This window comes from Sinocyclocheilus grahami, unplaced genomic scaffold, assembly GCF_001515645.1.
Source record: "Sinocyclocheilus grahami isolate Dianchi unplaced genomic scaffold, SAMN03320097.WGS_v1.1 scaffold276.1, whole genome shotgun sequence".
NCBI classification, from domain to species: domain Eukaryota; kingdom Metazoa; phylum Chordata; class Actinopteri; order Cypriniformes; family Cyprinidae; genus Sinocyclocheilus; species Sinocyclocheilus grahami.
The window spans coordinates 101,661-124,139 of record NW_015505455.1 but is presented as its reverse complement, the minus strand read 5'-3'; the positions used below and the strand labels follow the sequence as shown (position 1 = coordinate 124,139).

The window sequence follows — 22,479 nt, the reverse complement described above, 5'->3', positions numbered from 1 at the left end:
TCGTCTGACCATCGGCAGATACCTACGACAAAATTCTTTCTTTCTAATTGGTCAATCCCCTGGAACTACGTTCGAGGGCGTGGCATACGCCTTCACTAAGAGGTGCCCGCAGAGTGTATGAACCTGTCTCAGGTTGCTCATTAGAGTTTTAAATAGTTTTTTTTCAGTCGTCTGACCATCGGCAGATACCTACGACAAAATTCTTTCTTTCTAATTGGTCAATCCCCTGGAACTACGTTCGAGGGCGTGGCATACGTTTGAATGAGTTGTAGACTGGCACAATTCTCACGCTACTGTTAACCCTGTGCTCCCCGCACTCGTGCACGCTGACGCACTTGAGCATACCAAAGGCTAAGTAGCCTTCAGCAGTGCACATGACTGTGCTTGTTTACAAATACACAAACATGCGATGTTAAAGTTGCGAACACGTGGGTCTTTTGGGGTCATTGTTGTTCACATTTTGCAATGTAGGGAAGACTGGGCTCCTTAGGTTTCAAATACTTTATTCAAAATGCCAATACATTTAGATATTTTTGAGAATTCTACAACTCCAAACTAAAATTTCAATATTATTACATTTTTATATATTTGTAGGCAATTTTGGGGTAGGCCTACTCCCTTGCCTATAGAATTATGCCAGCGTGGTTTTATTGTTTTCACGTTTTTGACCCAAAAATTGTAATGTGAACAAAATTCCCCTGAAAACACAGTTCATTGTTAGAAGATGAAATGATATCAAATTAAAAAAGCTATTTTTCACATTAACAATAACTCGATAATATTTCATCTTTTAAATAAAACACGCCCAGCCTACTCCCTTGCCTATAGAATTATGCCAGCGTGGTTTTATTGTTTTCACGTTTTTGACCCAAAAATTGTAATGTGAACAAAATTCCCCTGAAAACACAGTTCATTGTTAGAAGATGAAATGATATCAAATTAAAAAGCAATTTTTCACATTAACAATAACTCGATAATATTTCATCTTTTAAATAAAACACGCCCAATGGGACAACATGCCCCACTATGTATTCAGTGAATTGTCTCACTTCTTGTGCAATAACATTGGAAATGTTCATTAGCTTTTTTGTTGTCAAAAATACAATGTATATTTGAGAGAATTTCAAAAACAAACCTACTATGAGAAATATTCACTGGAGTGTAAAGTCTCCCTCATTTTCTGATATCAGACGTGAAACAGCTCCTATCCAAAATAAAACAGTTTTACACTCAAACAGTTGCAACTCTATGATAGGAACATTTAGACTACTATGGAATAGTCTTGGTACACATGTACCTAGAAAGTCACATGCAATGACTAAACTTTTGGGAAAAAATGGGTGGATGGTTTTGTTTTATACATAAACTGAACATGCACATGAGCAATATATTTCCAAAATACAGTCACTGGGAAACTGCCTCTTCTTAGTTGTTAAGGCTAAACGATCCCTTTCTTAATCAAAACCAAAAGTTTTATGTGATGAAAAATAAAATTGTACAAAATTAGAACAACTAAACCAACTTGTTGCCCATAAGGCATTGCTCAAAAGTGTTAAGAAGACATAACATTCGAACAGACTACTGGATGTTGGTGAAATCCAAGTGGGTCATATAGAAAAACCTTGGCCCCCTACTTCCATTTATATAGTGGATTCTCTTTTAGAAAACACCCATAGAAGACGAGGGCTGCATACTAAAGAGCATATAGAGCTTAACAAAAACACATTCATCAGCCACCTTCTGTGTCATAGAAGAACACTTGGACATCAGAAACATTGAACTATTAACTTAGTGTTTAATCAAATGATCAGGACATGGAATAATTCTAAAAGTAAAGCGCGCGCACACACACACACACACACACACTGATATATGTAGCATTTTCTTCAACAGTTATTCAGTGGGCTGAATACCATCTCATACAAGCTTATAGAATGTGGCAAAGGATAAGTATCGCTTTTTATTTCTCCTCTTTCCTTTTACCTGTTTCACTTCTGTTTCAGTTTTTTTAATAACCATTTCTTACTATGTGTCAGTAAGTTGTTGTTATTTTAGCATGTGTGTTTGGCTCTGTGTTATTTTTTTAGGATTACTGATAAACTAATTTAGTTTGATTTGTATTAGTTATCTATTTTAGTTTTAGTTACAGTTGTAGTAATGTTGTCATTTTATTATTATTATTATTTTTTTTTATTAAGTTTTTTTTATTAAGAGTTATTTCAGTACTTCAACATACAAAATGGAAATGAAATAATATATATATATATTGAATGTATTTATATATATGTACATGTATATGTATATGTGTGTGGCCGTACATACATATGTAGTTGTTTGTTTTTGGTGTTTGGCTTAGTGTTATGTTAGAATCATTATTATAAGCATACCTTTTGTTCTTTTAATATTTTGAATTGTTTTTAGCTTTTTTTTTTCTTTCATTTATATCTTTAGTTTTGAAATGTTGTTGTATGCATTTGTCATTTTTATTTAATTTCTTTTATTTTCTTAAATGTGTATGTATATAGTATTTATAGAGTTTTAGCTTTTAGTTTTAATTACTTTTTCTTAAGTAATCTGCGTCTTAAGCGTCTGCTAAATGACTAAAAGTAAAGTAAAAGTAAAGAATGTGTCAGCTGTGAACCTGTGCACAACACAATTTGTTTCAGGGGAGTATATTGCAATCTGCCCTGAATATATTTGGGTTAGTTTATTACAAAACTCATTTGGTCCATTTTTCAATTTCTTTAAAAGTCTTGAGTATTTGGCACAGCTATGTTTTACTTTAGAGCAACAAAAAGTTTAAAAGGTTCTAATTCTTTTGTTCCAGGATGTTACACTTTGGTAAATGGCCTGGAAAGTGAACACTGTAGGCCTATTGAGTTTCAACACATAATACAATCCAGATTTGCATTTCCTGAAGGAAATACTAGTGCTTACAAGACAGCAACAGAGAAGAGTTAAAGTTGAGCTAAAATGATAGCCTACAGGTTTCCCACGATCATGGAAAACCATGGAAATATGGGTTCTAAATTCTAAAATAGTGGGTTCCATGTCAAGGAAATCAATAAAATCTTAAAAACTCAAAGATATTCGTTTTTTTATAACTACAAATGTAGTCTGTAATAAAATACGTATTAATAACTTAGTCTAATTTAATGAGCTACAAAACTAAGTTTGAATAACGTCGGAAATGTAATACTTTGGGTTAGAATATGTTCAGAATATATTGTAATCTATAAACAGAATATATTCCGAGATTACATTTACATTTAGTCATTTAGCAGATGCTTTCACGCTTTTATCCAAAGTGACTTACAAATGAGGACAATAGAAGCAATCAAAACTAACAAAAGAGCAACAACATGTAAGTGCAAATGACAAGTCTCGGCTAGCCTAACGCGGTATGTAGCAAGGTATTACACACACACACACACACACACACACAAAGAAAAACAAGTAGTTAGAACAGAAAAAATAGAGAGCTAGTTTTTTTAAATGAAAAAGAAGATAAATAGATAAAGTAGAATTAAAATAGAATAGAAAGTGCTAGAGTTAGAGGGTCAAATAAAGATCATTTATTATACATTTACATGATCTTTATATCACATGCCTGGCTTTCTGTGTGCTCTGACTGTGATTAGATTTTTGCAAAATTTCCTGGTACGTTTATAGACGTGTATTCATTAAATTGTTATTTTGATGTTGGAGATTTATGTCACATAGAGACAACGGCATAAATTGTAGCAATAGGCAAAAATACATTGTATGGGTCAAAATGATTTTTCTTTTATGCCAAAAATCATTAGGCTATTAAGTAAAGACCATATTCCATGACGATATTTTGTAAATTTCCTACAGTAAATATATCAAAAATGTATTATCATTAATATGCATGGCAAAGGACTTCATTTGGACAACTTTAAAGGCGATTTTCTCAATGTTTTGATTTTTTTTTTTTTGCACCCTCAGATTCTAGATTGTTAAATAGTTGTATTTCGGCCAAATATTGTCCTATCATAACAAACCATACATCAATGGAAAGCTTATTTATTCAGCTTTCAGATGATGCATACATCTCAATTTAAAAAAATGGACCCTCATGACTGGTTTTGTGGTCGCTTTACGCGCTTGCCACAGAACCGGAAATCGTTTTGTTGTGAGTGTGACGCGTTGTGAAGCGCGAGCCGTGAGGAGGAGCAGGTGAACAGATACTATGGCAGTTCCCACTGCATTAACAGGGAATTATACTAGAATACAGACATTAACATCATATTTCCAGCATTGTCGACGATCAAAACGATGGATTCATCTGAAAACAGTCAACTGGAGAAGCCCCTTTTGTCAGTCACTGAAAAGGTTAGGACTGAATTTCCCCCTTGGTGCAGATAAACAAAGCTCGCATGCGTTAATATGCAAAACACGCGTGTTTTCTTTCCGGTTTATAGAGTCTGTATTCATATAAACATGACGTACAGGGCATATAGTCATTGTTTGAGAAGGTCGAATCATTCAGCAAATACATTTTGTGTGTTTGAATATTCCGCCACCATGTGAGTGTCATCGATACTGTCAATGAGATGCTTAATAGAGTTTTACATGCACTGCTGATGGATTATAACAGGTTTATTAATTTTTTCATGTGTCTAGCTCGGTGTATTGTTACATATATGCTATGTTTGTCACATAGACATGTTGCCACTGTGGTCTCGGGGACAGAAGTTGCTCGGCAGATCCATAAAGAAGTCCAGAGTGATATAGCAAAACTAGTGGCCCAAGGCAACAGGAGACCTCATCTGAGTGTCATCCTGGTGGGAGATAATCATGCCAGCCACACTTATGTGAGAAACAAAACCCGAACGGCTTCACTGCTTGGTGAGCATCACACAAAGTCAAGACAAGCTTTAAGGTTTTAATATGTAAAGCAGTGGTTTTCAGGCCTCTGCAAACTTGTACAGGGCACCAATAAGTATTGAGATTATTTAAATTTAACTAAATTAACAATTCTAATAAAAAATAAAAATCCTAAAAAACATGTACAACTTTTAACTAATATCATACTTTTTTTAGTTGGTATTTTTTATTTTGTTTTGTTACAGCAGATGTAACACATCTACGGAAGCCCGTTTCTGCCACAGAATAAAGAAATTAAGGTAATTGCAACGTTTTCTCTCACAATTCTGACTTTTTAAATCTCAGTTCTGAGATATAAAAATTGCAAGACGTAACTTGCAATTGAAAGATATGAAATTAGCAATTCTGAGTAGAAAAGTCTGGCTTTTGAGTCATGCAATTACCTTTTATTTTTTTTCCATGGCGAAAAAACAAATAATAGACATTTTTCACATTTCCGGGTTTCTCAGCAGCAGAAACTTCTATAGCAGTGAATGGGAGACTACCACAGATATATTTTTTTTCATTCCCATTTGCTCAAATAGCAAAAGAAAAAAATCCATGATAGTGTTTTCATAACTTTCAAAAAAAAGGAAAAAATAGAGAGAGAGACTGATAACGGCAGTCAGTAGAGAGAACGATGTCAAATTTACCATCACTCCCATAGACTCTGTATTAGAAACACCCTCGCATTAGCGTTAACTAGTTTTTGTAATTTGATGCAAAGGTAATATAATACAAAGTATAGTGCTATAAATGTACATACATTAAAAAGTGAAAATACAAAAAAACTTTGGAGGATTTACGATGCTGAGGAAACTCGTCATCACAGTCTTGTGAAAAGGGTCCATTTGCAAGATGTAAACTCAAAATTCTGAGAAAAAACGTCAGAATTGCAAATTGTAAACTCAGAATTGTGGGGAAAAAATTCACAATTCTGAGTTTCTGTTGCACAGTCCTGTGTTTATATTTTGCAAAGTCCGAATTGTGAGATAAAAACTCATAATTACCTTCATTATTATAATTTTTTTTAATTCTGTGGCAGAAACAGACTTCCATACATATCACGTTAGATAGGAAAGATTAAGATTACAAATTGCTGTCAAAAGTAAAGACAACTGTTTTTTTGCATTTAATGCTTACGTTAATGTTGTGAAACACGAAAATGGAATTTTACATAAAATCACTGTGATTTTACAGTACAAAATGAATCATGTGTTCACTAATCTCTTCTTCAAACGGTACTTGTTTAAAAGGCATGTCAAGCAGCACAATCTTCAGGCCAGCATCAGTATCTCAGGAAGAGATGTTGGAGCTGATAGACAAATTCAACAGAGACAGGGGCATCAGTGGGCTGCTGGTCCAACTCCCTCTTCCAGGTACTCTAGGATTCTGCTGGATCAAACTGTGAAACTGATCATGTAAAATGCTGTATTGCAAATAAAAATAAAGTCATTCAAAGTTAGGATCTTCACTGTGTTTGTATCTGAATCAGGTTTGCAATAGTGAACTCATATTTGGAATATCTCTCTCTCTCTTACAGAGCACATCAACGAGAGAGCCATATGCAATGCTGTTGCCCCAGAAAAAGACGTCGATGGATTCCACATAGTAAACATTGGGAAACTCTGCTTGGACCAGAGGTGCATGGTGCCAGCCACAGCAGCGGCAGTGTGGGAAATCATCAGAAGAACGGGTTTGTGACTTTGAGATTACAATTTTCTTTGAGTTGTAAATACAGCCATCTCATATTGCATCCCCTGCAGAGATGTGAGTTGGTTGTCTGTGATTACATTGGTTAGCAGCAGGTATAACAACAGTATCTGATGTCAGTTTATTGCTTTTCCATTCCTTACACAAATCCTTACACATTTTGAAACATTGTTTTGCAATCGTATCTGTATTTTGATGGTTTTTCCATACCATGGGCATTTGGGAAATTGAGTTATAAATGTTTACTCAAATTCTATACTAGCGGTCAAACGTTTGGTATACTTAACCGTTTTTTAATGTTTATGAAAGAAGTCTCTTATGCTCACCAAGGCAACATTTTCTTTTATTAAAAAATACAATAAAATAGGGATGCACGATATTATCTGACTGATATCGGAATCGGCCGATAATGGCTTTGAATGTAAATACCGGCATCGGCCAGATATGAAAAATTATGTCGATATGTCTTGCCGATAAGAGGAATAGGTTAACTCACATGTGCTCAGGGTGTGCTAGTCAGCAGTGTGGCTCATTCTTGAAGCAAAGTTTTGCCTGAATGGTGATCAGATTCACTGCTTTGGATCACTACATTTAAACTGAGAATGCACTACAAAATGTGTTCGGTGCGAGATAGACTAAACAGTAATAGCATGCGCACCGGCAGCCTCCCCCCGGGCCCTAATGCTCTTTCGCTAACGCGTTTTAATTCCATAGGGGGCGCTGTTGGCCTACTTCTAATAAAATGAAAGTAAAATACACAAATAAAATTTAGACTGTGTTTCTGATTAATTATTTATAGTCGTACATTAGGTATGCATTATTGATTCACAAACTATGCATGCTCTCGGGGTTCTGATCCCGATGTATTTCAACAGATTTAGTGCTGTATTTTTCATTTGTATGTTTATTTGTTTAATGGATACAAACAGTAGATATTCAGTCAGTCCAGTTCAAAGGGACGGATATATATATATATATATATATTATATATAATTTTTTTTTAAAGTTAGAATTGAGCAAAGGGTTTTCTTTTAAGTTATATAGTATTTAAAGTTTGTTTGAATTTTGAGTTTTTTTTATAACATGCAGTAGAAGAATAATAAGGCAAAACAAATGTTTTGGTTAATAAAAAAAGGTTTAAAAATAAACACTTTTCTCTTTGCTGCGGAAGTACAGTATAAGAGGAAATGTCAGGCATAGGGGGGCCTTGCAAAATTGACCGGAGAAGGAGTGGGGCCCCGGAGTAAAAAAGGTTGAGAAACCCTGCTTTAGACCATCTACAAATGTTAAATCTTAAAATAAAATCTTAAGGTTACTACTGCATCTTTCTGAATTTTTTTTTTTATAAAATATGCAGCGATTGATATATAGTTTACTTAGTTATTTTCAAAGCTTCAATGTACTGTCATTATAAAATAACTTAATTGTTCTTAATTTAATTTAACAAATAAGTTAAATAATGTAACACACAGAAAATAATTTCCACACAGGAGAGACTTGGTGTTGTTTCCAAACAAAAGGAAATATATCGGTATCGGCCAAAATGAGTTGAAAAATATCGGCATAAATCCAGTATCGTGCATCCCTACAATAAAACATTAATGTTGTGGTCTTCCGGTATTGGCTTCGGAGTGAGAGGTGTCACGGTTTCAAACCCTCTTGAATTAATCGTAATTTAATCCTTTTCAAATCCACTTTATTAATACTGGTGAAATTGGTATAATAACTGTCGCAGTTATGCCGTAGAAGAAGAAGATTAAAAGTCAAGGAAAACTGTACAGTGAAATGCAAAATCTACCCTCAGATCCTGAGAGTTCTAATGAACACGACGAGACGGGAAGAAGATGGCAGAGATGTCTCTGTCGCTAAGAATACTAGTAATGCCGATATAATGAAGGCATTTAAGGAATGGAAATGCGAGTCAGTGTTAATATTGGTTTATATTAAGTTATTAACCTTAAATATTAAGGTTCTTTCGGCAGTCACAGAGGTTACAAAAAGAATGACGGAAGCGGAGGAATGTATCTCAGGGGCTGAAGACGAGATGGTTTGATTAAAGACTAGAGCTAATTCGCTGGAAACGCAGGTGAAATCTCTGCCAGATAAAGTGATGATTTGGAATGCTGAAGTCGGAGGAATAATCTCAGGTTGGTTGGTCTCCCAGAGAAGGAGGAGGGAATGGATGCATGTGCCTTTTTGGAAAAGTGGCTGCCAGAGATTTCTTGCACCTCACTGATCATAGAGAGAGCACATCGGATACCCAGCTCTAGTCAAGGCCACAGAGTGAGAACACTCATCATAAAGTTCCTTGACTTCAAGCAGAAAGAGCAGGTATTGAAGGCTGCTAGGGCTAAGGGAACCATCAAGTATAAAGATCACAACCTCCGTTTTTCCCTGATCTATCTGCTGAGGTGAGGTCCACAGAAAGCAGAGAAGCTACGATGCAGTTCATCAAAAGCTATGTTACAAGGGAATTAATCGGCACATGATCGTCTTTCCAGCTCGACTGCTTCTCACGCATGGAGACTGTTCCGTGACACTGAACAGTCCAGAAGATGTGGAAAACCACATGTAGTTGCTCTAAATGTAAATGTATAAAGAAACTGCTTTTTTGTTTGTTTTGTTTTTCTTCCTCTTCTTTTTAAGTTATGAGAGCACTGTTATAGTGGTTACTATATGTTATTGGGACAAGATAGAGTTTTTGATTCTGTTTTGGCAGAGTGGCATCAGGAGGGGGAAATTTGAATTTGGTTAAGAGTATAGTTCTATGTGGGTATAACGAAGCAAATGGGGTTGAAATAGCATGAAGAAAAAATTGGAGAGTTTAATAGGTTTGTATAATAGTGTGTACAGGTAAGTACCATACTAGAAGTGAATCGAGGGGGTAGATGGGTTATTACGGATACAGGGGTTATCTGTAAAAATATGGGGATTGCGTGGGGTGGAATGTGTTAATTTTTTGTTTGGCTTCCTGCTACTTGACAACCGTGAGTGCTTTAAGGCAATATTTGATGTAACAAATATTGATGTACAAAATGTCACAAATAGGTAGAATGAATTTTCTATCATGGAACTGCAGAGGTTTGGGTAAATTAAAAAAGGTGATGAATAGAATTAAACAATTACATGCAATGGTGGTGTTCTTGCAAGAGATGATAAAGGAAGGTTTCGTGAAAATAGAGAGGCGATGGCATGGACTGGTTTTCTCTGCATATTATACTACACAAGCCAGGGGAGTTAAGATCTTAATACATAAATCTGTGCCTTTTCAAGTTCAGGATATTATCAAAGATCCAGCTGGCAGATATGTAACTATTAAGGATGTGCTTTTGACAGAGAGAATAAATTTAGTGAATATATATGGTCCTAACAAAGACAGTCCCAGGTTTTATAGTAATATATTTATATTGGTTGCTAGGTCAAAATATCATAGCAGGTGATATGAACTCACCCTAGATCCAGAAAAGGGATTGTCTACTGGTGTTGACAGTACTCATGTATACTCTAGGAAACATTTACGACATTTTATGACAGAACTCAATTTACTGGATGGAGACATCTTAACCAAACTCACATCAAACATATTCCCGAATTGATTATTATTATTATTTTTTATTTCAGCTCAGATGCGCTCTATGATCAATGATTGTCAGTATCATAGTATTGTAATTACTGACCACGCAGCATTGTCATTGATATATGTTAATACAGATTTGGTTAGGGACCCTCCAAGATGGCGGTTTCAACCTGGATGACTGGGTGATCAATCATTTGTTGACTTTTTAGGTAAACAAATTGATATTTTTTTAAACAAAATTATCCGAAACCTTGGCTGGGGTTTGTTGGGAGGCATTTAAAGATTTTTTTACAGGGACAAATGATCAGTTTTTGTAGTTCAAAAAGTAAAAAATCTCAAAAATATTTGGAAAGTTTGGAGATTAAGAAGTTGGAGAATGAGATTTATCAAAATGTTTTTTTGTGTGTGTGCAGATAAGCATAAGCAACTTTTGCTGTTGTGATCTAAGTATTACATTGTCAGCGAATAAAATGGCATATTAGAATGATTAGACTGGAGTATGGCTGCTGAAAACTAAAAAAAAAAAAAATATATATATACAGTTCTTTCTTTCACATTGTAATAATATTTCACAATATCACTTAAATTAATGCAACCTTGGTGAAAATGAGGGACTTCCTTTAAAAACATTGAAAAATCTTAATTATTCCAAACATTTGACAGCTAATGTATGCCCCTTTTTTCAGGCATTGAAACAGTTGGAAAAAATGTGCTTGTTGTTGGGCGCTCCAAGAATGTAGGAATGCCTATTGCAATGCTGCTGCATTCGGATAGAAACCATGAACGACCGGGAGGTGAGATGGTTGCTAGGTCAAAATATCATAGCAGGTGATATGAACTCACCCTAGATCCAGAAAAGGGATTGTCTACTGGTGTTGACAGTACTCATGTATACTCTAGGAAACATTTACGACATTTTATGACAGAACTCAATTTACTGGATGGAGACATCTTAACCAAACTCACATCAAACATATTCCCGAATTGATTATTATTATTATTTTTTATTTCAGCTCAGATGCGCTCTATGATCAATGATTGTCAGTATCATAGTATTGTAATTACTGACCACGCAGCATTGTCATTGATATATGTTAATACAGATTTGGTTAGGGACCCTCCAAGATGGCGGTTTCTACCTGGATGACTGGGTGATCAATCATTTGTTGACTTTTTAGGTAAACAAATTGATATTTTTTTAAACAAAATTATCCGAAACCTTGGCTGGGGTTTGTTGGGAGGCATTTAAAGATTTTTTTACAGGGACAAATGATCAGTTTTTGTAGTTCAAAAAGTAAAAAATCTCAAAAATATTTGGAAAGTTTGGAGATTAAGAAGTTGGAGAATGAGATTTATCAAAATGTTTTTTTGTGTGTGTGCAGATAAGCATAAGCAACTTTTGCTGTTTCGATCTAAGTGATCTAAGTAATACATTGTCAGCGTATAAAATGGCATATTAGAATGATTAGACTGGAGTATGGCTGCTGAAAACAAAAACAAAAAATATATATATACAGTTCTTTCTTTCACATTGTAATAATATTTCACAATATCACTTAAATAAATGCAACCTTGGTGAAAATGAGGGACTTCCTTTAAAAACATTGAAAAATCTTAATTATTCCAAACTTTTGACAGCTAATGTATGCCCCTTTTTTCAGGCATTGAAACAGTTGGAAAAAATGTGCTTGTTGTTGGGCGCTCCAAGAATGTAGGAATGCCTATTGCAATGCTGCTGCATTCGGATAGAAACCATGAACGACCGGGAGGTGAGATCTGTCATTTCTTTCAATTTTTTTATGTTTTATTTTTGTAGTATTTTGTAGTTTTATTTTTGAAATCCTGTAGTATAAATAGATGTGCTTGCAGTTGGAGTTTTGAAGTGCCAAGCATTATCCTACAGTTCACATACTCAGTTTTAACCCCTTCTTATTTAAGTTTCTTGTTACAAGATTCATTAACTTTTAAGTTTAAGAAATTACACCAGCAATTACATTTCCCAAAGACCTAGAGAAGGAAACTGTGCCAAAAAAGCAGAATGCATTGAGATGATTTTAAGACTAGACTGTAGCATTGTTTTTTTTTTCTATCAACAATGTTTGGTTTGGAAGTACAAATAGTTACTGCAAACTGATCATTATGTGAAAAGGAAAACTTTTTTTATTTTTCTGTTTTGTTATTACAATATGTTTTCAAAAGGCACATTTTCAAAATTTCAATCAACAACCCAGTCACCTCGCTTATTGAAGGGGAGTAAGATCAATGCAAATTACACAGAAAATTCACAGAATGAACCCTGGATGTTGCCGCAAGCTGTCACATTACTATAAAAAATAAACATTTTACTAGTAAACTGTAATAACCTTTAATGGAAAACTGCTGATAAACATCTTTCATCCTTAACCATCTAGTTATATATATTATATATAAAATATATAATGGGGTAGAATATTTTTATGTTTTAAAATCCATTTAAACTGCATTTTAAAAATAGAAAATAGAAAACAAATGAAGACATGCAAAGTAAACATGTTGTTTTCAAAAATGCCTATTACTTTGCTTTGAACTAAACAGTTATTAAATTATTAAAATATTAGCTTTAACATATTTATCTCAAATCTTATTTTTTTTGTATATAGTTTTTACCTTAAAAATATTTGATATTGCATCATCACTTGCATTGGCATGCCTCTGGAAACATGATCAGTTTATGTTTTAACTCAAGTTTTGTTTAAAGATTTGACTTTTTTGTAATGGTTCTTGGAATAAAGGAAAGGGAAGGACCAGATGTTTTTTTTTCTTTTTCTGGAACTGTATAATTGTTAGACGATTCATTTATTTTGGTATCAACGATTAGGATTAAGTTTGTGCAAGATTTTGATGATTTCAACAGGTAAAATGCAAGTCATGCTTGAATTGAGTTGTGAAATACATCACTTTTATAGTAGGTTTGCGCTCTAACATGTACGAAATTCCTTTCACAATGAAAGAAGCTGCCTTGAATCAGTTCTGCTTCTTTTTTTTTTGTGACTCATAGTATAATAAAGGTGAACTTGTGATTACCTGAAGAACCCTCCAGGTTTTGTCAAAACTTCTTATTATATATGTCTAATGATGAAGTTCTGTGACAGTGATGAGTACTGCATTATAATTATTATTCCCATAATATTTAGTTGCTACACCCGTGGACTTACAGTAGTTATGTCAATTCCACAAAATGTAACCTTTGATTAGCCAAATTTAATAGCTTCCGGTTTTTGTGGTGGTGTACAGTTACACATTCTGGGAATTTCTGCTTATGAATGTTATCATCTTGCTGGTGAGCGGAAACCACCATCCATGTAATTTTTTTTTTTAAAGAATGTGTGGAATGAACAAAAAATGGGAGTTGGCACTTTAAAAATGGCATGAATTTCCTGGTGCCTGCACACAATTAAAGACTGTGAAATGTTTAAAGGCACAATATGTAAGATTTTTTATTAAAATATCAAAAAACCACTAGAACAGTGTTATATATTTAGCTAACTTGTGTACTTACATTATCCCAAATGTTTAGAAGAATGTTTAAATCCAGAGAAATAAGCAATTTGTTACTAGTGACACGGACCGTGTCCATTGTGTCGTCTGCCAATGACGTCATAACCCCTCGATTTCTGGATTTGTTTCATAGAAAACATGGAAACACCATCAAGACGCTTTAATATGTTGTGCGTTTTAATAGACAGGTGACGACCGCACATAGTAGCATTATAACAGAACTTTCAAATGTATCTAGTATGATAAAACAGCACTGCTTTTTCCCCCCACATACGCTCGACTGCACGGAGCGGAAGCAGTCGACTGTGGCATAATAAATGCTGCGCTGCTTTCGAGCTGTGTGTCACTCTCGTCTCTCGGCAATTGCTTCAGCGACCTCGTTTCGCTTCGACGGCTTTCCGCCTCACTCTGCTTCATACTACGATGTTAAGAAATCTTTAATATATTAGCTCATCCATGAACATGATTTCGGACCGAGTCCCGTCGGATTGCATCGGCTGTGGGGATGAAGACGACAACTCCCATGATTCCACACTCAGTCACAGCGTCATCAAACTACGCTTTTGTTTCTTTGTTTGTTTTGAATATGTGCCCTCTAGCGGTGAAAACTTACATATTGTACCTTTAAATGTTTTAACATTGATTTTCTGGAAATGGTATACTGGAAAGATGTGCATGGCAATCAAATTTTAAACCTGAAACTATGTTTAACTAAGAACATTATATTAGATATGACATTATATTACATATATCAATGATGGAATAAACTAACAATTAAATAAATACTCCTGATGTGTATTATATCTTTCAGGTGATGCCACAGTTATCATGGCTCATAGATGCACTCCTCTACCACGATTAAAGGAACTTGCCAGTCTGGCTGACATAGTGATTGCGGCTGCAGGTCAGCTCTTTGTGTCTTGGTCAGGTATTCTGTAATATTATTACATTCATGTATTTACTTATTTGGTAAGTAGCCGTGCAATAAGTTGGATAATGTACAGTAAGCCATGTTCATTTTGTAATAATGACTAGCTGAGTGTATTATACTTTACTTAGACTTTGGTTATGCAACATATTAAGTCAGATATGCACTTATTTTTTACAGAAATACAAAATGAATTAAGTTTGAATGAGTTTGAACTGTATCTGTATTTTATTCGAAACTGTATTCTACAGTATGTATTAATAATTTAATAAGAGAAAGAATATATTGTGTTCTTAAGAGAATGTGTCTTTGTGAACGGTTGGTCTTAATCTGTAACAACAGGTGTGCCTCACTTAATAACGGCAGATATGGTAAAAGAGGGAGCCGCGGTCATTGATGTCGGCATCAACCGCATGCAGGACCCTGTCACTGGTAAACTTCGTCTTGTTGGAGATGTGGATTTTGAAGGTAAATGACACACGACTGCTTTAGTGTTCTTACAGTACTCGTTTCAGGATCAGGTTTAGTGTTCTATTATAGTATATATTGATGTCTTGAATTAGCTTTTACTTTTATTTCAAAGTTTTTCAAAGGAAGTTTTTCATCTAATATTTATACTTCATTTATGTCAGCATTATTTTAGTTAATGGAAACATAATTTTTTAAATAGTTTTAGGTTTTGTTTTAGTAAACAGTAACAACAATATGGTTCATCCAAAAATGGAAATTGAAATTATTTACTCACCCTCATGACATTCCAAATCCATATGACCGTCACAAAAGGTGATGAGCTTCAAGCTTCAAAAAGGACGCAAAAGCACCATAAAAGTACTGTATCATAAAAGTGGTTCATACAATGTGTGCTCTGTTTTACAAGTCTGCTGAAATGAAATGATAGCTTTGTGTGAAGCCATTATTCACCAACAGTTTATCCCTTCACTGAGCTGTTAAGTCAGCGAGTCAGTGAGTTTAACTTGAGAACTGAATCAGTGCAATTCATAAATTAATCCTTTGGTTTGGTTTTGTGAATAGAATCATCTGATTCATTTCAAAGATCCGATTTGGGACAAGATTTTCAGTGAATAATGATTTATAATTCGATCTGTCTTGAGAAGGAAGATAAATAGTATGGGTTTGGAATGACAGAATTTCATTCATTTTTGAGTGATCTGTTCGTTTAAAATGAGCAATAATTCTGCATGTGCGTTAGTGTATCTGATATCATGTCTCAATCCCTCTAAGGCACTGTTTGGCTCATTGTGTGTTCGTTGGTTGGATGCCACTTAGCAACACGATTTATAGTTTGATTTCTTTTCTCTTGGTAGTATAAAAGAAATTCTTGGCTTGGGCAGAGCTCTTAGTGTTATTTAAGACATGGTTTGTTTTTGTCTCCCTAATCAGCTGTGAAGGTGAAGGCTGGATTCATCACTCCTGTGCCTGGAGGAGTCGGCCCAATGACCATCGCCATGGTGATGAAAAACACAGTCACTGCTGCCAAAAATGCTCCAACATACTGAACAAACACAAAACCTGCCATTACGGTTGGACAAGAGACAAGCACTTCAGTCTGGATACTTTAAATGGCACTATTTGTCCACATATCTTGATTATAAGCGCAAGCTTCCTCTACAACATCCTTCCCTGCCCGTCGGCAAGCTGTAACAGGCTGTTCTAGCTGGCACGGCAGCCATGCATGTCCATGACAGTAACTACACCCGAATTTCGTTTCTTAACGCTCTAAAAATGAGAGAGATGCCTCCTCAAAGATTCTAAGGAGCTGTCGCCTTTGCTACAGAGTTATTATTTTGTCGGAGCCAAGAAAATAAGGAGGGTTTACTGTGCAATTGTAATATTACCTCCCTGACGATGCATGAGTGAAGCCGGAAGTCTTACTTGCATCATCCTCACAGGAGAGTTTCGGTAGGACTTGACAGGCTGCTCAACAGGTGGCCTCATAGCAGGGTAATAGATGGTTCTCAGATATCTGACAGATGAATCTGTTGGCACTGAGACAAATGGGACATTAATACATTTTCTCAGGAAATTATTTTAGAATAGTAGTTTGAACTCAGTAACAAAATGGCAAAAAATAACAAGGATGCTGCTGTCCTTAATATTTATTTATTCATCTACCTATTTAAGGTATTATGTATACATTATTTATTATGCTTTTGTTAAAAAAAAAACTAGATTTGTTATAAATAGCTTGTATTTATGATTTTTATCACCATGAAGTATTTAATATCATTTTTCTGCTTTATTTATTAGTGTGATTTATGGCATGGTCTTGACATCAAACACATTAATTTAAAGGGTTAGTTCACCCAAAAATTCTGTCATTAATTACTCACCCTCGTGTTGTTCGAAACCCGTAAGACCCGCGTTCATCTTCGGAACACAATTTAAGGTGTTTTTGGGTGAACTAACCATTTAAATATATCTGATGCGTCCCTGAGACATTTCATAATGTGGACATATATTTTGCGCTATAAAAAAAGCTGTGAAATATAAAAATGACTTTTGAAAGTATAGTCACAGTAGTTTGTGACTAATATAATATGTTTGTATAAGGATCAGTCCAGAATTTTAAGTCACTATTCACTGAAAATCAAAAGGTGTAAACCTCAAAACTCAGGAACAGCAAGCAAAAACCATGACGTTTGGTGCCATTGACGTCAAACTTGGCGTGACATGTCATGGCGTGGAGATATATGTGAATGAGATTTGAGATATGGCAGGAGTCGAATGTACTACTTTTACAGTGCTTTTTGTCATTTTTGGTCACCATACGCTTTTATTTACGAAAGAGATCAGCTCAGATATTCTGACTGACATCTTTTGTGTTACATGAGAGGGAATAAATGATGACAGAACATTCATTTTTGGGTTAGCTAGGTAAACTATCCCTTTTAAGGCTCTTGTGTTGCTAAAGATTTCACTTCAGAGATCAATATACCTATACCAATCTGCGACTCTCTAAAAAGAGATTTGATTCTTACTGTTCTAAATATTGGTGGTTTACAAGAAGCCATGTATGAAAGAGTCTTCATTAAGAAACCGGTTTATGGAAAGTTTAAAGTGATAGTTCATCCAAAAACGAACATTCTGTCATCATTCACTCACCCTCATGTCGTTCCAAACCGGTATGACATTCTCATGTGGAGCATAAAACAAGACATTTTGAGAAATACAATGGAAGTCAATAACCATGTTTTGGTTACCAACATTCTTAAAAATATCTTCTTTCTTTTGCATTCCACAGTGGAAAGTAAGTTTAGAATGACATGAGGGTGAGTAAATGATGATAGTTTTTAAAAACTTTTTCTTTTGTGTAATCCAAGTTGTTTTGTTTTGTTTAAGGGTCCGCCACCGGCGGGGGGGTGGGGGGGCGGGGGGGGGGGGGGGGGGACATTGCAATGAATAATGTACCAAATGGCATCAATCCAATGGCAAAGCCCCATTAGATTTTTTTTTTAATAAAACAAAACAAAGTTAGAAGATGGGCAATCGTTTAGATCATTGACCATGCAAATAATTTAAAATTATGGCTTGTTACGTGATATACCAATTTGCTGTTGAGATGAATGTTCCAAATCGATCTTCCAAAATCATTAAAATATTTAATTGCTAAATTAGGTTTTTCCACATAAACACTTTAAAAATATGAAATGTCTGATTCTCATTTTTTTCAATGCCCCAAGGTTCTTGGCAATTAGGTTATATCGACACTGTGTCCAACATATTTATTTATTTAGTCATTTAGCAGATGCTTTTATCCAAAGCGATATATACACATATATTATATCTGCACTGTTGTTTACTTTTACTGGTTTGCACTCTATCTGCCATATGCCTTGTGCTTTATATATATATTTTTTTTACATTTGACCTTATTTGTATATTTGTATAGTTGTATTTTTGTATTTAATCTGTACCTATCTGTATTTATGTTATCTGTATGCACCAAGGGTCTGAGAGTAACGCAATTTCAATTATCTGTGTGTATGTGCTGTACATGTGGAAGAATTGACAATAAAGCAGACTTGACTTGACTTGACTTGATATTATATTACATCAAATTACTGGTTACAAGTTACAGGCGAATGTTATGTAGACTGCAGAGTTTAGTACATGAGAAATATTTTTATTTTAATATTTTTCATTGTAATTAATAAAAAGCACAAGAGTGACTACCCAAAAAAGAAGAAAATGTGCAAAGCATCCAAAATAGGATGCTTTTTTGGAATACTTGCTTTCATTATGTGACAGAGGGGTAATGGGATATGACAGTCAGTAAAACAGTTAACAATTAAAATAATACTTTGACTATATCTGTAATTAGAATTTTCTTTAATATCTCTTGTGCCAATAAGTAACTGTCAAAAGCCTGTTTTCGCAGCTGCAGGCAAATACTTTGGTCACTGAAGAAAGAAAAAAAACTTGGGGCCAAAAACACGCCTGTGCATGCTGCTTGCCTGTGGACCAGGAAGTGATGTGGAGCATTGTACAGGTATGAGTAAAAGACTGGATTCACTGCACTTCCTGTCACTAGTTAAAATGATTGGCTGCCATTAGTGACGCAGAAAAGGATATAGAAGGATGGTATAAATTGTGGGGAATAACCTCTTTCCTCTGGAGAGCAGCAGAAGTGTGACGAAAATCTGACAAACCCAGAATCTCCAGTCTAACTGTATCTATACTTGGGCCGCAGCATGACACAAGAAGTGGATAAAAGGTGTTTGCACTATCAGGGTGAGTCATAATACTTTTCATAAAACAAAATAGACTGATAAGGAGCTTACAACAAAATGACTGTCTTCTACTTTAAAGACGATAAAAGTGAAATGTATAGTTACTATAATGTAATCCTAAAACTCCATCAGTACTTGGATTGATGGTGGTGTTAGCCGTCTTCTCTGGACTTGGAGACACTAAGGAGAAGTCAGAGGATGCGCTCCTATACAACACAACACACAGTAATGGTTAGTACTTCAAAATTATACATAATTATTTTGAAAGACTGCAGTCTTTAAGGTTTTTTTTTTCTCTCACCAGGCTGAATTTATTTGATAAAAAAGATACAGTACATCAGCAATATTGTGAAATATTTGATTTAAAAGAACTGTTTTCTATTTTTATATAATTTATTATCTCTCCCTCTACTCTAATACTCTAGTTAGCATTTGTTGACATGTAGTTGCCAAGTTACTTTTCGTTAGTATAATATCTAAAGTGCACTACTGTAATAACCCTAACTGAAGTAACCCTTTGTTTTAAATGAAATGAGCAATCTTGTAATTTCAAATATGCATTGTGCTAAGAATGCCGGTTCTTTGGCATGTGGACACAAGTCTGAATACCTATCCATTAAAATCACAATCCTTCATGCTTAACTGTCTGGGTGTGTGTATGTGTGTGTCTATCAGTAGGAAGTGGAGAGGAACCGCGAGTTTTGGCTATTCAAAGCCCCTGCGGTCCAGAACACGAGGGATTCTGTGTCAATGGCGTATGTTCCTACTCCTCCGACCTGGAAACCCCTATCTGTCGGTGAGAGCAGCCACCAAAAACAACTCATCTACTCAATAATCCTACATTTTAAACCACATCAATCAATTGACACTGATCAAGGCTTGATTATCTAGTTCATGTTGGTCTGTTTGGCAAACTAGCAAGTTGCAAAGCTTGGGCTGTGAATAAAGCCTTGTGGGTGTTTATAAAATAGGATGATCTCTTAGAAATATCCCACCCAAATTTCCTGTTTCACAAGGAATCGACATGTGGAAAAATAACTGTAGTCAACAGGCCATTTCATAAGGTGTTTAACTGTTGAAAACGATGGATTCCAAGACCGTCCTAACAAACACGATTTCTACTGTCTTTAGGTGTGACAAAATGTACAGCGGTGTGCGCTGTGAACATGTTATTTTGGACACCCAGCATTTGTCTAGTCCTGAAGAAGTCATTGGAATTAGCTGTGGTGCAGTTTTATTACTGGGAACCGTCATTGCAGTGATGTACTGCTGCTTAAAGAAAAGGTCAAATCTGGAATACAGCATTCAGTCTTTTATTGCACAAGTAACAAATGCTTTGTTTACGGAGTATAATTAAATCTTTTCTGGTTTATACTTCACAGGTGTCGGAAGTCATCACCACCCTACAAGAACTGTGGCTCCGAGAACTTAAAGTTATCCGGCCAGGTATAATTTATGACCCTGGACCACAGAACCAGTCATAAGGGTCAATTTCGTATCAACTGAAAGCTGAATAAATAAGCTTTCCATTGATGGATGGTTTGTTGGAATAGGGCAAAAAAAATCTAAATACTGAGAAAATCGCCTTGAATTAAGTTCTTAGCAATGCATATTGCTAATCAAAAATTAAGTTTTTATGTATTTAAGGTAGGAAATTTACAAAATATCTTCATGGAATATGATCTTTAATTAATATCCTAATGATTTTTGGCATAAAAGAAAATGATCATTTTGACCCATACAATGTTTTTTTGGCTATTGCTACAAATATACCCCAGCGACTTAAGACTGGTTTTGTGCTCCAGGGTCACATTTATGCTCTTAAATAAAGTGCTTTTAGGCCTAAGTCAGGAAGGAGGACTAATCATCGAGACTGACTCGACAAGCAAGACAGGCCAGACTGTGGAGTAGAGAAACAACACCGTCTAGAGGACAGAGCGAGAATTGCAAAGAAACTGTGACATTTCACGATCTCATTTCATTGGGAAAATGCAGGTTCAACAGAATCATTTTATATTTATTACAAGTTTCTGCTGCTTAGTTCTTGTAATTATACTACAACTTGGGAACTGTAATGTAAAAATAATTTACTACAAGCATTGAAAAACTGCATATAGAACAATCAATCAGATGGAATTTTATCCATTAGCAAATGTCATATGCTGCCTCTGTTATGAATGTATTATGTAAGTCCACATAGGTATTTATTGCACAGCTATAAACATGATAATACTAAATATAAAACCTAAACTGTGCTAATGTATTTGTATCAGATATTTATTTATTGTCAAATTTGTATAAAATGTGCACCTAAAATAAAAAAGAGAAAAAACGTGAAAATCTGTTTTGTTTAAAATTACTGTCACATTGTTGACACGTTGTTCTCCACTCAAGCAATATTAAACTCAATAACTCAATATAGTGCAGTTTCTTCTTGCAAGTTGCTTGAAAAATGAAAAGCAGATCCGATTATTTTAATAAAGATGTTCATTATGTAGAATAAATGTTTTTCTGTATTCTAAAGAATACAGACTTTCAAAAACTTTATTCATATACTTAGCAGGCACCCCTAATAATAACAATTAGAAACAATTGTTTTTCATTTATGGATTTAATAGAGAGGAAGGACAAAGGTGTTGGTAAACTGTTCAAACAGAAACCAGAATTTAATTTCTGTTTTCATAAAACAGTGTGTACATGTTGGTACAAACATATGTTTTAATCTAAATTGGCCAATCTGAATTGCCAATAGAAAACAGGACAAAAGTATTGAATATTCAAGATGTAATCTGTGAATGGAAGCATTTGGAAAGGCATTGTACTAGACAGAATTCAAACATTTTCAGTATGAAGTTGTGCCTGTGGCACTGGAACCAGCATTACAAAGACATTCTGACGGGAAATTAAAGCGCCTGTCTGTCCAGCTAAGAAAACTGTCCGTTTAGAAAACTTTCTGATGCTCCAGAGTTGTGTGAGGAATATGCCCCAGCATCTGTAAAACGTAAGAATATTACTTTGAATGTTCAGGCAATATGCTGAAGAAATGATACAGTGCAGTACTGTACGTACGCACCCTCTTCTCA

The 22,479-nt window shown here is 34.9% G+C and overlaps 2 protein-coding genes across 4 annotated transcripts; both read left to right on the top strand.

Annotated features, from left to right (window-relative positions):
• The first annotated feature begins 4,145 nt into the window (after positions 1-4,145).
• Positions 4,146-16,712, top strand: LOC107599985 (probable bifunctional methylenetetrahydrofolate dehydrogenase/cyclohydrolase 2). 2 transcript variants are annotated; one of them, XM_016291743.1, is made up of 8 exons: positions 4,146-4,356; positions 4,688-4,872; positions 6,147-6,269; positions 6,434-6,586; positions 10,867-10,974; positions 14,529-14,621; positions 14,988-15,113; positions 16,047-16,712. In XM_016291743.1, exons 1-8 carry the CDS (start codon positions 4,214-4,216, stop codon positions 16,160-16,162), a joined length of 1,047 nt encoding a protein of 348 aa, XP_016147229.1. In that variant the 5' UTR covers positions 4,146-4,213; the 3' UTR covers positions 16,163-16,712. The 2 variants fall into 2 exon arrangements, with proteins under 2 accessions (XP_016147229.1, XP_016147228.1); XM_016291742.1 differs by lacking the exon at positions 10,867-10,974.
• Positions 16,713-19,167: 2,455 nt separating this feature from the next.
• Positions 19,168-20,902, top strand: LOC107599986 (epigen-like). Of its 2 annotated transcripts, none has more exons than XM_016291745.1 (5): positions 19,168-19,397; positions 19,529-19,627; positions 20,075-20,192; positions 20,528-20,680; positions 20,779-20,902. In XM_016291745.1, the coding sequence occupies exons 1-5, from the start codon at positions 19,358-19,360 to the stop codon at positions 20,846-20,848; spliced, it is 480 nt and encodes a 159-aa protein (XP_016147231.1). In that variant the 5' UTR covers positions 19,168-19,357; the 3' UTR covers positions 20,849-20,902. The 2 variants fall into 2 exon arrangements, with proteins under 2 accessions (XP_016147231.1, XP_016147230.1); XM_016291744.1 differs by having other exon boundaries at positions 20,072-20,192.
• Positions 20,903-22,479: the final 1,577 nt, after the last annotated feature.

Bases quoted from the DNA above. Each gene is read 5' to 3' on its own strand.
- LOC107599986 (XM_016291744.1), top strand. From the start codon at position 19,358: ATGACACAAGAAGTGGATAAAAGGTGTTTGCACTATCAGG. The intron at 19,398-19,528 runs GTGAGTCATAAT...AAACTCCATCAG, and splicing joins AAGGTGTTTGCACTATCAGG to TACTTGGATTGATGGTGGTG. The intron at 19,628-20,071 runs GTTAGTACTTCA...TGTGTCTATCAG, and splicing joins CAACACAACACACAGTAATG to TAGGAAGTGGAGAGGAACCG.
- LOC107599985 (XM_016291743.1), top strand. From the start codon at position 4,214: ATGGCAGTTCCCACTGCATTAACAGGGAATTATACTAGAATACAGACA. The intron at 4,357-4,687 runs GTTAGGACTGAA...TTTGTCACATAG, and splicing joins TTTTGTCAGTCACTGAAAAG to ACATGTTGCCACTGTGGTCT. The intron at 4,873-6,146 runs GTGAGCATCACA...CTTGTTTAAAAG, and splicing joins CCGAACGGCTTCACTGCTTG to GCATGTCAAGCAGCACAATC.